Below are 14,545 nucleotides of genomic sequence, written 5' to 3'. Positions count from 1 at the left end.
GGCAACTCCTGTGGGCGGTGCGACGGTTCCCGAGGTCACCAGCCACAGGTTCTGCGGCGGTGCACGATCGGAGCGGTTCGTAAAAGCATCATCCCAATTCCGGTCCGCGTTTTCACTCTCGCCAACATCCCCCCTTCAACAGAACCCGCCTTCAGCGTTTACTTCACAGTAGTGCGGCTCGTCATGCTGCGCTCTTCTGTTGCACCGGGTCGGCAGCTGCTGTTGTCTTCCGTTCGCCAACGGACGGCTTCGCAATGGCTGTCTAGAGCTGGGGCTAGCAACCGGCTCTCTGGTCAGGTATGACGATGCCATGTGCACTCTTGTCTTGCACGACACCAACTGACTTACATTTTTTCCCATCCAGAGATTCTTCGCCGATGCCAAACCTCCTACCAGTGCCCCTACCCCTGTCTCCCCATCATCCGAAACACCCATTCCCCCGGAGACTGTTCCCAAGCCATCGCCTAGTGAGCAAGGTTCGATTCCTATCGTCAATTGAATACATCGACTCCTCCGTTGCTAAAGTATGCGCAGATTCTCAGACTCCTCCACCGCCCCCAACCGCCCCGGCTCGTAAAACGGGACGCTTCCGAAGATTCCTTCTCTACCTGATTCTCACATCTGGTTTCGCCTACGGTGGAGGTGTCTTCCTTGCATTGAAGTCCGACAATTTCCATGATTTCTTTACGGAATACATTCCATATGGCGAAGAGGCTGTTCTCTACTTCGAGGAACGGGACTTCTATCGTCGTTTCCCGAACACTCTGAAGGGTCAGGCCCGCATCTCTGGACACAAGGATGAGAGCAGGAAGGTTACAATCCCAAGAGAGAGTGGTCTTACTTCGAAGGCTGCAGAGGAGCAGGGTTCTGGAAGCGATCTTTCTCAAAAAGGCCCCCATATGAGTGCTGTCAAGGGTGACGAAGCCCAAATCAAGACCGAGAGTGCTAAGCCTGAACATAAGACCGCCGCCGTCGAGAAGGCTAAGAGTGACAAGGCCGCTAAGGATCAGGCACCCAAGAGCAGTGATAAGAACGCCGAGGAACCTAGACAACCAGCACTGCCTGCTGTGACAACCTTGGAGTTCGCTCAGGTCAATGAGGGAGATGAAGCCATTGTGCAAGAGTTGGTGAAGACTTTCAACGACATCATCACTGTTATTAGTGCCGACGAGAACTCTGGCAAGTACTCTACGCCTGTTGCCAAAGCCAAGGAGGAGCTCCAGAAGATTGGGGAGAAGATCATCGCGGTCAGAGAAGAAGCCCGTCGCGCAGCGCAGGAGGAGATCACCAAAGCCCATGCCACTTTCGACGAGTCTGCTCGCGAGCTTATCCGCCGGTTTGAGGAGTCGCGCGCTGCTGATGCTGCCCAGTTCCGGGAGGAATTTGAGTCGGAGCGGGAGAAATTGGCTTTTGCTTACCAAGAGAAGATCCAGACAGAGCTTCAGAGAGCTCAAGAAGTTGCTGAACAGCGTCTTCAGAATGAATTGGTTGAACAAGCCATTGAACTCAATCGCAAGTACCTCCACGAGGTGAAGGATCTTGTCGAGCGAGAGCGTGAGGGCCGTCTTAGCAAGCTCAACGAACTGACCGCCAACGTTAGCGAGCTGGAAAAGCTTACTAGCAGTTGGAAGGATGTGATCGATACTAACCTGAAGACCCAGCAACTTCAAGTCGCTGTGGATGCAGTCCGCTCCGTCCTTGAGCGCTCCTCGGCCCCTCGTCCATTTGTTCGAGAGCTTGTTGCTGTGAAGGAACTCGCTGCGGAAGATCCTGTGGTTGAGGCTGCGATTGCATCTATCAATCCTACCGCATACCAGCATGGCATTCCCTCAAAGTCTCAAATCATTGAGCGTTTCCGCCGCGTCGCTGATGAGGTTCGCAAGGCAAGCCTTCTACCTGAGGATGCGGGCATTGCTAGCCACGCTGCCAGCCTCGTCTTGAGCAAGGTCATGTTCAAGAAGGACCCTGCTGCCCACAGCGATGATGTTGAGAGTGTCCTTGTTCGCACCGAAAGCCTCCTGGAAGAGGGTGACCTTGATGCCGCTGCACGTGAGATGAACAGCCTGAAGGGGTGGGCAAAGATTCTGAGCAAGGATTGGCTCGGAGACGTGCGCAGAGTCCTGGAAGTGAAGCAAGCTCTAGAGGTATGGTTCCTAAACATAAAAGTCATTCCTCCTTAACAATTCCAAGCTAACTCATTGATTTGGCAGGTCATTGAAACTGAGGCTCGTCTTCAGTGCCTGAGAGTTGAATAGATCAATATATAACGTCGATTCCTTGTTTCCTGTAATTTTCTTGCCTTCTATTCACAGCACCTGTACCTCTAGTTGTTCTCTTGCGTCGTTAGACCTCAATACTAGACCCTTCCCTTTGTCTCGTCACTGTGTTTATCTACAGGCCCGTACGCAACGATGTTTGTCAAGCTTATACTTGCATGTCCGACAAGCTGAGACTACTACTCTAGAATAATGGTGACGAGTGAAGAGAACATGCATGCGTGGGTAGTAAGTGGTGCTCTCCACCCCAAATCCATGATATTTCACCACCACCACACCATCTTCTCCCAGTGTCATAGTTCAACTGTGGGGACAGTTTCCTCGTCTGTCATAGTAAGCTACTTCAATCATCATACCTAGCCAAGTTGTCTATATAGGCATCGATAGCGGTGTCAGTCATTATGAGTGAAAGATAGAATGGCGGCTGTTTTGTATGTAGAACTAAAGATTCCTGGTTAGGCACTTCTACAGATGAGAGAGAAATGTTACTAGGTAGCATTCAGCCATGCTAAGAAAGTGTTCCCAAGAGGAATTACTACTTTACTACTTCGGAGTAAATCAGCTGCCTGAAGGCGGCACTTCCTCAGAGTGGACGCACTATACCCGTTACAGGAATCCGTCGTCACGGAAAGGTATGGGGTAGATAACAATACAGTACTGTACTCCGTACAACTTAAAAGTGATCGTCACTATTTACCTCGACAATGAAAGGGGCCTTCAAATCCTTCAACTTCATCGTGTCGCCAGGTTCCCTTTAATAGAATATGATAAGCCATCGGTATTGACCTTGACGGTCCTCATGAGTCCCTCGATCACCGTCACATACCCCCCCTTTTTCTATCGCCCGGGACCGAACAACACTCCGCTTTGGCTCTGATGTCGCAGAGGACCGATGCATCGCCTACGCCACCAAATCCTCTCCCCAGAGTGGAAGAGAAACCGGTTAGATCTGGCTCGTGGCGCTCTTCTCGTCGATTTGAATCCAACGACAAACCCGGCCGGCAAAGGAGCCTGCGAATGAGCGAAGGACGAGAGAGTGGGGAGCTGGAAGGCAGCACACTCGGTAGCAGCTCCCGCGACGGGGATAAGGGTGGCCGAGGATCTCGACGAACACACAGCTCAGGAGGTTTCTTACTGGACTCTTCATTCCTACCCAGATCAAGTAGCCTCCGACATAGTTATCATCGCGCTCATCACTCGGAATCGGAGCGAAGGGAGAAGCGTGGAACACCCCCCGATTCGGAGATTGTGGTACCCAAGAAGCGATCGCGATTTCCTTGGAGCCGCCAAAAAGAGTCAACTAAGGAATCTCCAGCAGCGGCCCCGGAGAGAAAAGTTTCCCAAGAAACCTCTGGTCCGTTACATTCACGACAAGATGCAGTACTTGATCCGTCACAAACTACGGAAGCCAGAAGCGAGGCTCCCCTGGGCCTGGATAGGGACTCATTGCAAATCGTCAATCTGGCCTTGAATTTGAGCGAATCTAGAAGAGTAAATACTCATGGTCGAGTGCCTTCCGGCCGCGTTGCGGGAGGAGGATGGACCGCGTCTGCAGGTCAGCCTTCTGTTTCACCTAGTGAAAGCCGTGCACCTATTGCACTGGGCAGTCAAAATGACGGCCCTTATCCTCAACGCAGCTTTAGTCAGATGCCCGTTGATGATCGCTCGAAGCTTTTGGGCGCCTCACATGTGGACCACGCCGTGCATGCACCGTCTTCTGTCTTAAATCTGCTGCCCGATTCTGCCAATTCAAACTCCCTGCCACACGTATTTTCGGACGGCACGCTTGCTCGAGCTGAGAAGGCCCGGTGCCATTTCGAGCTCTTCTCAGAATATCTCCGATTGCTTCCTTCGCTTCCTCCTCTGAAACCGTACGAGGCACACGCGGACCCAGATTCTACTTCAGCTGGTGCTGGCGTCCCCGTTCCAGGTCGCTCGTACAACCCTCTTCAATCTATCCGGAACCGCAAAGTTAGATTCCGCGAGCGATGTCCCATCGATACGGAAGCAGAAGGCTGGACTAATGTCGGCAAAGTTCATGAATGGGTCGACTTAATCAGGGACCAGTACAATCAACAAGATCATAGCTCTTTCGAATGCTTGAAGCTCCCACCTTTCCATCAAGGCTCGAAGGACTTGTCACATAAAGAACCGGAGGATGATGAGATTATCGCAGCCTCTCCTTCCTCCAGTCTGAGGCGAGCCAGTCGTGCGAGCAGCGTAAAGGCTCGCAGACCAAAATCTGATTGGATGATCTCCCCACCAGAACTTTTGGCTGATATCGCGTGGGTTGAGGATATACAAAATAAAAGCAAGCTTATCGATAAAGATGGGAATAATCTATACCCCGATCCCGTAATGTTGATCCCATCCGATGCCCTCAAAATCAAAACTAGGAGCATTCAAGAAGAGCTCCCATCCAGGCGGGAGTCGGTAGACACAGACCAGCCGACCTCCCGCACTTCTTTATCGGACGCTCACCCTGGGCTGACACCCGAGTTCAAACGGATTGGACGGGGGAGACGGCGGCATAGATTTCAAGGTCCTTCTCATATCGTTCGCAGCAGTGGTGGAAGACACAAATTACGAAGGCGATCAAGCAGCTCTTCAAGCGCGTCAAGCCGAGATGACAAGCAATATTGGAAATACCAGGAAGAGTGTATGGTATCCCCTAAGAGGTCTACTTCTCAAAGGCCCGACCCATCAAGAACAAAAAGATATGCCGCCCCACTAGATGAAGAGAGTTCTCTAGAAATGAAAAATATGTCGCCACAGAGCTCTAGCTTTCAACGACCTTGGAAAGCTTCGGACCGTACTAAATCCCAAGAACAAAGGGAGTCTATATCCTCAGCGCCAAGTGTGGATGACCGCTATGACCGTTTGACATCCTCATTGACAGCCGATGGAAGAGCGCCACTCACGCCTATTCAACCCACTTTCTTTCCGAGTATTGCATCCAATTTATCGCCTCCATCAAGCCGGTCACCATCCCCGTCGAAAGGACGGTTCCCACGTGCCATCATCCCTCGCCGGGAGAGAAGCAAGAGCAACTCGCGACCTAAAGATGCCGTCGACAATAGTTCCCTAGAATCAGAGGTACTACGTATCAACAGTTTATCGGAATACTCAGAGGGTTTGCCTCGCACTGGTAGACTGGAACCGAGCCCACTTCCAAATCAAATTCCCTCTACGCATCAAGATGGCCGGGTAAGGTCGAGCCAGCAAGTACGGAAAGGGCTGGCACAGCATGAGTCCAAACTCCGTGGCATCTTCAAAGGCCCTGGGAAGATCGCTGAAAAGGTTGGTAATGAAGTGTCAAAAATGGGTGGTCTTATTCTAAAGAAAGATTCCTTGGCCCATTCGCGACAATCTTCTTTTGAATCACACGTCACGTCCGACGAGGAGAATATCCTAACCGATGCCGAAGAATCAAAAGGTGATAGGGCCCCTGATCTCAAGACCCCATTACGTCGTCTCCCGACATTCTCTGAGGACTTCAGTCTGGCAGCTCGTGGGGAGTCAGAGAAAGCATCTGGGAAAAATTACCTATCTGCGCCGTCACCCTTTCCATCTCCCCCCCGCCAGGGCGATCAATCTGAGGGCCATAGAAGATCTGATTTGGGTAGTCCTCAAAAGGCTTCTTCGGAGTCAGAGATGAAGAGCACGAGGGATACCGAAAGCAAAGACGAAGCTCTATTGATATCTAAGCAGAAGAGGCCCGATGCCCGCAAGAAACCCGAGAAGGTTCCAACTTTTGGCCCTGAGCTACATACTATCCGAGAACAAATTAAGAAAGGCCGAATAAAGGATCCATCTGTGCCATACAGTCTCACTCGGCCCCCGATCACGGGCCTTGCACAAGCAAAGGCATCACATGAACCGTCCTCCCACGAAAGGCGTTCCACGTCATCCAGCCAGTCCAGAAGCTGGAGTATCTCTGAGCGCAGTGTTTCTACCTCGATAGAATCCGGAGTCCCGGCAAAACGAGAAGTCGAACGTACCCGTGCGCTCCTTCTCTCTTCAGGTATCAAGGCGCGAGAGATCACTCGCCGGGCTCATACTGTACGAAGTCCTCCGCCTGAGTTTCTTCGACGCGCGTTTGGCTCCGACATGCCAGTTCCGGAGGTGCCCCGGTCGCATGAGTTCGATCTTGCTGTTCAAGCCTTAGTAAGGAGGTTTGAGAAGTCGGAGGAGCTCTTCACGCGATCGATGGATAGTTATCCTGATGCTAAAACGTCAGCTCTGAGATCTCACCTCGGCGAACTTGAAGATCTCGTCAACAATTCGCTCAATCCACGTGTGCGGGCTGCCGCACAAGATGCGGAAGATTTGAGCATTCAGCTCAATACGACCAGCACCCTCGCGGTGAAACAGCTGAGCGACACGCTCGACAAAGGAATTCGGAGGCGACATCGCCGGTTACGCTGGATACGACGTACCGGATTTGTGATGCTCGAATGGGCCCTTGTTGGAATATTGTGGTGGGTATGGTTGATTGTCATGGCTTTCAAGCTTTTACGCGGTGTTTTCCGAGGAGTAATATCTGGTGTTAGGTGGGTACTCTGGCTGTGATGGGTCTTCTTACTATCTGAAGATTTTTCGTTCCTTTTTTATCTTACTATTTTCATTTTTCTTCAATCCATCTCTATATACCCCTTTCCTTGAGACTGCTTTGCTCATCGTGACCGCAACTACCTTTTTTTCTCACCCCATGTTTTAGTACATATTTACTCACTTTGTTTTAATCCAAGAGCTTTTGTGCGTACCCCTTTGCGGGCATTCATAGAATATGCTACTATACCGCACATGGGCGGTCTTAATACTTCATCGGCGGTAACAAGGCTACCACACAGTCTTTCTCCTTAGGGAGTCACCAGTCACTGAGAGACATAAAACCATCTTATAGCCAAAGAATCCTTATTGTAACTTTCCATCCCGACAGTGACCGAAATCTGGCATAAATACAAATACCGAGAGACAGCATCATGCTTGCAAGGCACGTTGACATCAACAATAAAGCCATTCCGAAACAATGGTCGAGATTAACCAATGGGTCATTGTATGGCACTAGTAAAGAACCTTTTTCCCGATCAAAAGTCTTTCATAGATCCATGTTTCCCAAGAGTCGGTCAATGATAATGGGCAGAAAGTAACTGGTCAACAGGCAACGGAGATACGCTGGTCATTCGTCCTTACTCGCTTTCTTGTCACGAGGGTAATTCGATATCATCAATGGATATATGGATAGCTGGAATCTCCGTATGACCAATTATGCATATTAAATGCGAAAAAGGAGTTGGCAGGTGGTCAGTAGTAGTTGGTTTTCATGTACTGAAGTAGCAAGGAGATAGATATGAACATCGTATAATGGTCCTCGTTAAGTACTTATGCTTTTCTAGCGCTACGAGATAATCTCCAACCTTCCAGATTGAGCTCACCCGTTTCTATTTGCCCGTCATCCATCCCAAACATGCGTATCTGGTGTAATTTTCTCCGCTCGAGCCCATGTAGTCATTTTGGTTGACCTGGCTATGGCATTTATAGGAGCAATCCCTTATACGTGAACGAAGAACCAGTTGGAACTCAGTGAAGTAGATTCTGGAGTAGTCTGGTGTATTGAAGTTCACTATTAGATACGACGCATTAAAACCTCTGAATTATCTCTTCCAAGAAGTGAGACCATCCGTAGTACGACACCTGATCACATCTAAGTGGAACCAGAGAACTACAAAAGAGAAAAGGAAAAAAAAAAAAAGGAAAAGAAACAAGTCTACAAAGGAAAGGTGTGGCTGAGTCATAGTATTTACCCTAAAGTGTGATTTACACAATCGGAATCTAGAATGGTAAAGGCTGATTAGGATACAACTTACCATTTTTATGTTTTTGGTGATCTCAAAGATTGGGCGTACATATAAAGAAGAGCAAATTGTAGATGTTACTCCAATGACGACAGTTTGAACAGTAGTCGTCATGTCACGTAGAGTCGCTGATGGCAGGGAACTACAGACCACGTGACATGCCGATGTGCCCCTCCAGGTGGATTCGTAGATGGAGCTCCCGTGAGAAGCTCCGGAGGTAATACATTTCAGATGGATCACCAGATCAACCAATGATCGAACACGGAATATAATCTATTACATCGCGGAACCGTTTCTATACCCGAGGCGCAGGCAAGATATCGGCTTCGACAATGGAGCTGAGAATGATGCAGGCATGGATGAAAGGGGGTTAACTCGGATTGATAAAGTTCACTACGTTCCTCATGATATGCATGAATTCCTGACCCGACGTCCACGGAAACTCAAATGAAGAGAGAAGATGATCTATGATGGTCTGCCTAAAATCCGGACTCGGAGTCAGACCCCAGAGGTTTTGTGGTTGGCAATGAGGGAAATATTCGACTATCCTTGATCAAAAATCTGGCCAAAGGTTAAATTCTGTTTCTCATTTTTATTCTCTTTATTTATGTTTATTTTTGGGGGGGAAAGGAGGGGATGTCCATGGATCCAAGCAATCCCACCAACCGGGAGGATCGACTACGTCCAGACCTGCAGGGGCGAAGCTGGAACAGCAGGAACCGACATGGATGGGCCTAGCATGATACATTATTACATACATACAGGATGTGACGCTGCGGTGGCTACTAGCGGAAAACTTACGGGACGGTATGGATACCCTTTAAATCAAGAGGGGTGGTCAAGTTTTCTTCGGGAGATGCCGTAAGCACCCCACGAGAACCAACGTTGATTCAATCATCAGTCATCATCCTTCTTCAGCTTGGGTGACCGAATAAAAAAAAAGCCTCTCTTCTTTGCTCGACTCTCTCTCTCTCCCTCCCTCCCTCCCTCCATCATACCCCAATTGCTTTTTCAGGTGAGTGTTTTTTTCCCCTTTGAGCATGCCGATACCATCCTTGCCGACGCTCAGTCTCTTCCTGATCTGGAATGATTTCCACCCCTCCCCTGCCAATTTCTGCCTGACGGTGTGAGCCCTTTGCCCTAAGTGCGCTTCCACCGAACGCCCCGGGTCGTCCAGCATGAAAAAACTCTGCACTTCACGACCTCTTCCCCTTTTCTTCTCCCCGCGTCATTAAATCTCTCACTCCAGTTGAGGGTCAGAGCTTCGTTTCCAACCTTGCTGACCGCTGGTTTTGGTTCTGTTGCGTCAGGTCCCCATTTTCTAGGCCGACACTGTTCCGCCTATTACCTGATTTTCCGTCGCACCTACGACTGGCCTTTGGAATCACCTCAATTCCAAAGGCTCTAGCTCACCACGGCTCCCGGAGCCTCGTTCGTACGTTTCCGTCAAATTGTCTATCCTCGACGTCCCCGCGGCACTCTTAACAACATACCACCTCCTGCTGGTTTCCCCTCGTGTGTTCTCGTCCGGCGCGCCATTTATTAACCCATTGACGCCCTCGCAATTCATCCCCTCGCCCCCTGAGCTGCCGCATAGGACTTCTCTGAAGGTTCTTCCTCTTGAGGAGGAAGGGTCTAGGAGGCTTGGTCCAGTCAACTACGGTTGCGAAAGTTTTCGCCCTCCTTAACACGCAGTCGCGTAACTCAAAACTTTTTTTTTAATCTTTTTACTTTTCACCTTTGTGCATCGTCGCAGCGCACATGGTTATGGCACCGACTGCGTGTATCCCTGCTGAGATATGCATGACTAAACATAGTCAAGACAAATCCGACTTTAATTATAACCATAATTTGAGTCAAATCAGCAACAATGGAGGGGATGATCTCTCGCAATCCAGGTTGGCGGCCAAGGATCTCGTCTTGGACGTGTTAAAGAAACGCGCCGGTGAAGTCAATACCGACCGTTGCGCCCCTGGAGACGAGGATGCGTTCTATGTGGCGGACATGGGCGAGGTCTACCGACAGCATCTACGCTGGAAAATGAACTTGAGCCGCGTCAGGCCTTTCTATGGTAGGTTTGGATCTAGTGCCGACCACGCGTTTGGAGTATGAACGTGCAAGGCTAACGGTCATATTAGCGGTCAAGTGCAACCCGGACCCGGAGATTCTCCGCCTGATGGCCAAGCTTGGTAACGGCTTCGACTGTGCATCGAAGGCCGAGATCGACATGGCTCTTGACACGGGCGTTGACCCCAGCCGCATCATCTATGCGCAGCCCTGCAAGACCAAGTCCTACCTGCGCTACGCCGCTCAGATGGGCGTGAAGCAGATGACCTTCGACAATGCCGACGAGCTGTACAAGATCAAGGCCTGCTTCCCTGATGCGGAGCTCTATCTGCGCATCCTGACCGATGACTCCACCAGTTTATGCCGCCTGAGCATGAAGTTCGGCGCATCTCTGGACATCGCCCGCCAACTCCTGGAGTTGGCCCACGAGCTCGAGCTGAAGGTGGTTGGCGTCAGCTTCCACGTCGGCTCGGGCGCGGAAGACCCGACTGCTTTCGTCAAGGCGGTCCAGGATGCCCGGATGGTGTTTGACCAGGCTGCTGAAATTGGTCACGAATTGCACACCTTGGATGTCGGTGGCGGCTTTACCGGAGACACTTTTGAAAAGTTTGCTGGTGTCCTGAGTGAGGCATTGGACACGTATTTCCCACCTCATATTCGTGTCATCGCGGAGCCTGGTCGCTACTACGTGGCGACCGCATTCACTCTGGCCGCCAATGTGATCGCCCGTCGCGACGTGCGAGACCCCGAGAACCCGGCCAACGATGCATACATGATCTACCTGAACGATGGGGTCTATGGGAACTTCTCCAACATCATCTTTGACCACCAGCATCCGGTGGCTCAGATTCTGACCTGTGCGAATGCCTCGAATGCTGCGACTTCGAATGGCATCGCCTACTCTATCTGGGGACCCACTTGTGATGGCATCGACGTAATCAGCCAACGGATCACTTTACCTGGCCTGTTGGACGTCGGTGACTGGCTGTTCTTCGAGGAGATGGGGGCCTATACCAAGTGTAGCGCCACCCGTTTCAACGGCTTCTCCGACAATCACGAGGTGATCTACATCTCGAGCGAAGCCGGTGCTTCTGCTCTCCTCGAGTACTAGTACTTAGTAATTTTTTTTTTTTTTTTGGCTCTGTGTCTACACTCGTTGTTTTGTGGGTTGTTGATGTGGAGGAGAGTACAGAGCTGTTTCTTGGAAACTTGTTTGTGTTGTCCTGACTGCAGCTTTTTTGTTTACATTGTGTTTGACGAAGTAGATTTCGGGATTTGAATTGAGTTTTATACTGTATAGACCCTCATCTGCCCTTCCAACTTTTGGATTTGCATAGATTTAGTCGTTCACCAATGCCTTGGATATAGACAAAGGGCGCATCGTTTCGTGTCTATTTTATCCATATAGATTTCTATTTCTTTCTCTTTTGTAACTCGTGGTCTATCCATGATACCCGTTCATGATCACCATGTGCATCACCCATCCCATTTCATATTATGTTCAATGACAGTCGTCAGCGTCGCAGAAGCCAGCTCCACTTCAAAATCAAAAAGAGAGGAAGATACCACAGCCGTCTAGACAAGTCGCTCAACAACCAGCTCCGCCCCTTCATTTCCCTCTCCAATCTGGACCAAGCCACCGGCTTCCAGCTTCTTCTTCCATTTTCCGGACTCGTACCGGGCCAAAATGAATGTGATGCGAGCAGCCACGCCTGGGTCAGCCGTTTCTGCAACAACTTCGGAGGGTGTGAAGGTCCAACGACCAAAGGCCCAGTTGAGGATATAATGCCTGGTCGTTCCGTCATGGGACGCAGCGGGTCTGGGTTCGGCCAGGGCATCCGACGATTCAGCCGGGGGCGATTGTGTAGAGCAACGCATGATACCTTTAATCCGATAGACTTCATCCTTGGGCGCAGAGAGCAGCAACTGCTCTAGGGCAGATACATCAACTGCCTGCTCAGGCTGGGCGGACTTCAGCGTGACAGAAAGCACCTCCACCTCGGACTGATGATCATGCTTATGTCCATGATCATGGTCATGATCATGATGCCCGTCGGTAAGTCCAGCCCCATCATCCTTCGCAAACAAAGCCCCATCAATCCCCAACAGCACATCCTTGTCCACCTTTCCCTTATCCGACTTCACATACGGCGTTTGCACCTCCAGATCTCCCACGCGATCTAGGCAAAGATCGAACCGTCTCTCCGACACCTTCTCCCACTTGTTGAAAATGATCAAATCCGTGTACTTTGCCTGCAATTTTGCCGTATACGATGTATCTTCATATCCCTCCCAGTTCTCCACGTCAATCACACTGATCACACCATCCAGCACAAAGCTGCCTGGCTGTTCGCGCTCCAGACGATTCACCTCCATCGCTAATGTCGCGGGGAACGCGCTCCCACTGGTCTCGATCACAATACGATCCGGTTTGACCTCCTCACGGAGCTGGTTCAGCGCATCACTGAGTTGGCCGACGAGGTTACAGCAGATACACCCGTTCAGGAGTTCGCGGACGCCGGAGATGGATTGTGTCGAGGCTAGTTGGGAGTCGATCGCAACGTCACCGAATTCATTTTTCAGAAGGGCCAGGCGGTAGTTCAGCGGGAGTTGGGGGATTAGGTTGAGGAGAAGGGTGGTTTTTCCTGAGCCCAGGAAGCCGGTCACGATAGTGATAGGGATCGGGGACATTTTTCGCTTTATACCGTATGGGTCGGTTGGAATGAATGGGGTTTCTTGTCTATAGGTCTATTTTTTTTTTTTTTTGTAGTGAGTATATATATGCGATGCGAAAACAAGTCTAACTCTATAACATCCGAGGTAAAGACTGTAGACAGAAAAGTAGCGAATGCATGGGTTGATCGGGAAGAATGGGTTTGATTCCGATAAAAAGCGGCGGAGGGGCAATGCGGCGGGCGCCGCTATTCCCGATTGGTAAAAGCCCTAATATGTACTCTTGCTTCTACTGAGTGGCAACCAGACCTTTGTTATTTTTAGTTAAGGAGCAGCCGATAGATATAAATATTCCTCAACATTTAACTTCAAATCAGATCCACTATCTATCCCATCATCTTACAATATTTGCAAATGGTCATCTTAGCATCGCGGCCGTCGCCCAGAGCAACTATAACATTTCTATACTAGTATGAACTGCGTTATCGATATTATAGATCACAGATCCCGGCCCGCACGGCGCGCTCCTAGATATCTGTTCTGCATGGTTATATACATAGTAGTCCTCTCTGGTTACTGTATTAACATTCTAAGCCGAGCCCATCAAGTTGGACAAATTCTCAAACAAATCCCGTCGCTTGTTGAGAACCTCATAGAACATCTTCTCGTCTACAACACTGCCAACCACAACCTGATCCTTACCAGCCTGGAACCCAGCAAATGCCTCGTCGATGAATTGATCCAACGGCATCCCGACCTTACGTCCCACTTCAGGTGTCATGTAGTCGTGGAGTTCGCCTATGAGCATATTGGTCTAAAACTAGAAAAGAAGTGATGATTTGATCAGACTTACTCTGCACAGCGGGAGGAGACAACTCGATCACCTTGACATTTGTCGACTTGAGCTGCTCCCTAAAACAAAGGATGAATGCATTCAACGCCGCTTTTGCGGCCGAATAAGCCGGCATTGGGCAAGCTGGGACAATGGCGAGGTTTGTCCCAGTACTTAGTATATCAAATCAGCCCCTGTTCGTTCACACACCAACAATATAAGCCATATATAATTTTCGAAGAACTCACAAAATAAAGCTCACAGGCTCCGTCTTCGCCGTAAGATAAGGCAAGAAAGCATGAGCAAGAGTCACAATACTCGTGAAATCGACATGGACTTCACTAAGGAACTCATCCAGCTTGAATGTCTCCTGGCTCGTCAGATTGTAGCGACGTTGCACGCCTGCATTGAGGAAAATGCAGTCGATATCTGGGTACTTCGTGAACGCATCTTTGGCGAACTGAGGTGCTTGTCCTGTTTTGCTAATATCGAAGTTGATTGCACTCGCTTTATCTTCGCCGTGTTGGCGCACGAACTCGTCTAGTCGGTCTTGACGTCTTCCTACTGCTGTTACTTTGGCGCCGCTTTCGATGAGACGGTCGGCCATTGCTTTGCCGATACCTGAGGTTGCGCCGATGAGGAGGAAGTGCTTGTATGGGAAGGACATTTTGAGGGTGGTTATCTGGGGTGGATGTTATGTTGGAGTTGGTGATTGCAATAGTGGGGCTTTATTGTTATTGTTCTAAATGAGGTACATGAAGAGAGGTACCGCTCCAGTATTTATATCACATTTCCTACAGTTGATACGGTGTTTCCAGAACTGTGTTGTGTGTCTGGTT

General features: G+C 49.9%; 3 protein-coding genes across 3 annotated transcripts; 2 read left to right on the top strand and 1 right to left on the bottom strand.

Annotated features, from left to right (window-relative positions):
* Positions 1–183: 183 nt before the first annotated feature.
* BDV27DRAFT_147682 (MICOS complex subunit MIC60) lies at positions 184–6,848 on the top strand (the record flags this gene model as incomplete). The annotated part of the gene is made up of 7 exons (XM_032070789.1): positions 184–297; positions 365–476; positions 535–2,144; positions 3,081–5,588; positions 5,619–5,745; positions 5,785–5,898; positions 5,929–6,848. The coding sequence occupies 7 exons, from the start codon at positions 184–186 to the stop codon at positions 6,846–6,848; spliced, it is 5,505 nt and encodes a 1,834-aa protein (XP_031924692.1).
* A 2,909-nt stretch (positions 6,849–9,757) lies between these two features.
* BDV27DRAFT_26869 (type III PLP-dependent enzyme) lies at positions 9,758–11,602 on the top strand. The gene is made up of 2 exons (XM_032076174.1): positions 9,758–10,205; positions 10,273–11,602. The coding sequence occupies exons 1-2, from the start codon at positions 9,896–9,898 to the stop codon at positions 11,310–11,312; spliced, it is 1,350 nt and encodes a 449-aa protein (XP_031924691.1). The 5' UTR covers positions 9,758–9,895; the 3' UTR covers positions 11,313–11,602.
* A 174-nt stretch (positions 11,603–11,776) lies between these two features.
* On the bottom strand, positions 11,777–14,373 carry BDV27DRAFT_147680 (uncharacterized protein; the record flags this gene model as incomplete). The annotated part of the gene is made up of 4 exons (XM_032070788.1): positions 11,777–12,898; positions 13,524–13,672; positions 13,728–13,879; positions 13,955–14,373. 4 exons carry the CDS (start codon positions 14,371–14,373, stop codon positions 11,777–11,779), a joined length of 1,842 nt encoding a protein of 613 aa, XP_031924690.1.
* Between the last annotated feature and the right edge of the window lie 172 nt (positions 14,374–14,545).

This window comes from Aspergillus caelatus, assembly GCF_009193585.1.
Source record: "Aspergillus caelatus strain CBS 763.97 unplaced genomic scaffold BDV27scaffold_167, whole genome shotgun sequence".
NCBI lineage: Eukaryota > Fungi > Ascomycota > Eurotiomycetes > Eurotiales > Aspergillaceae > Aspergillus > Aspergillus caelatus.
This window is presented reverse-complemented; position numbering and strand designations above follow the sequence as displayed.

Coding starts and splice junctions, on each gene's coding strand:
- BDV27DRAFT_26869 (XM_032076174.1), top strand. CDS start 9,896: ATGGTTATGGCACCGACTGCGTGTATCCCTGCTGAGATATGCATGACT. Junction 10,206..10,272: donor CCGCGTCAGGCCTTTCTATG/GTAGGTTTGGAT, acceptor CGGTCATATTAG/CGGTCAAGTGCAACCCGGAC.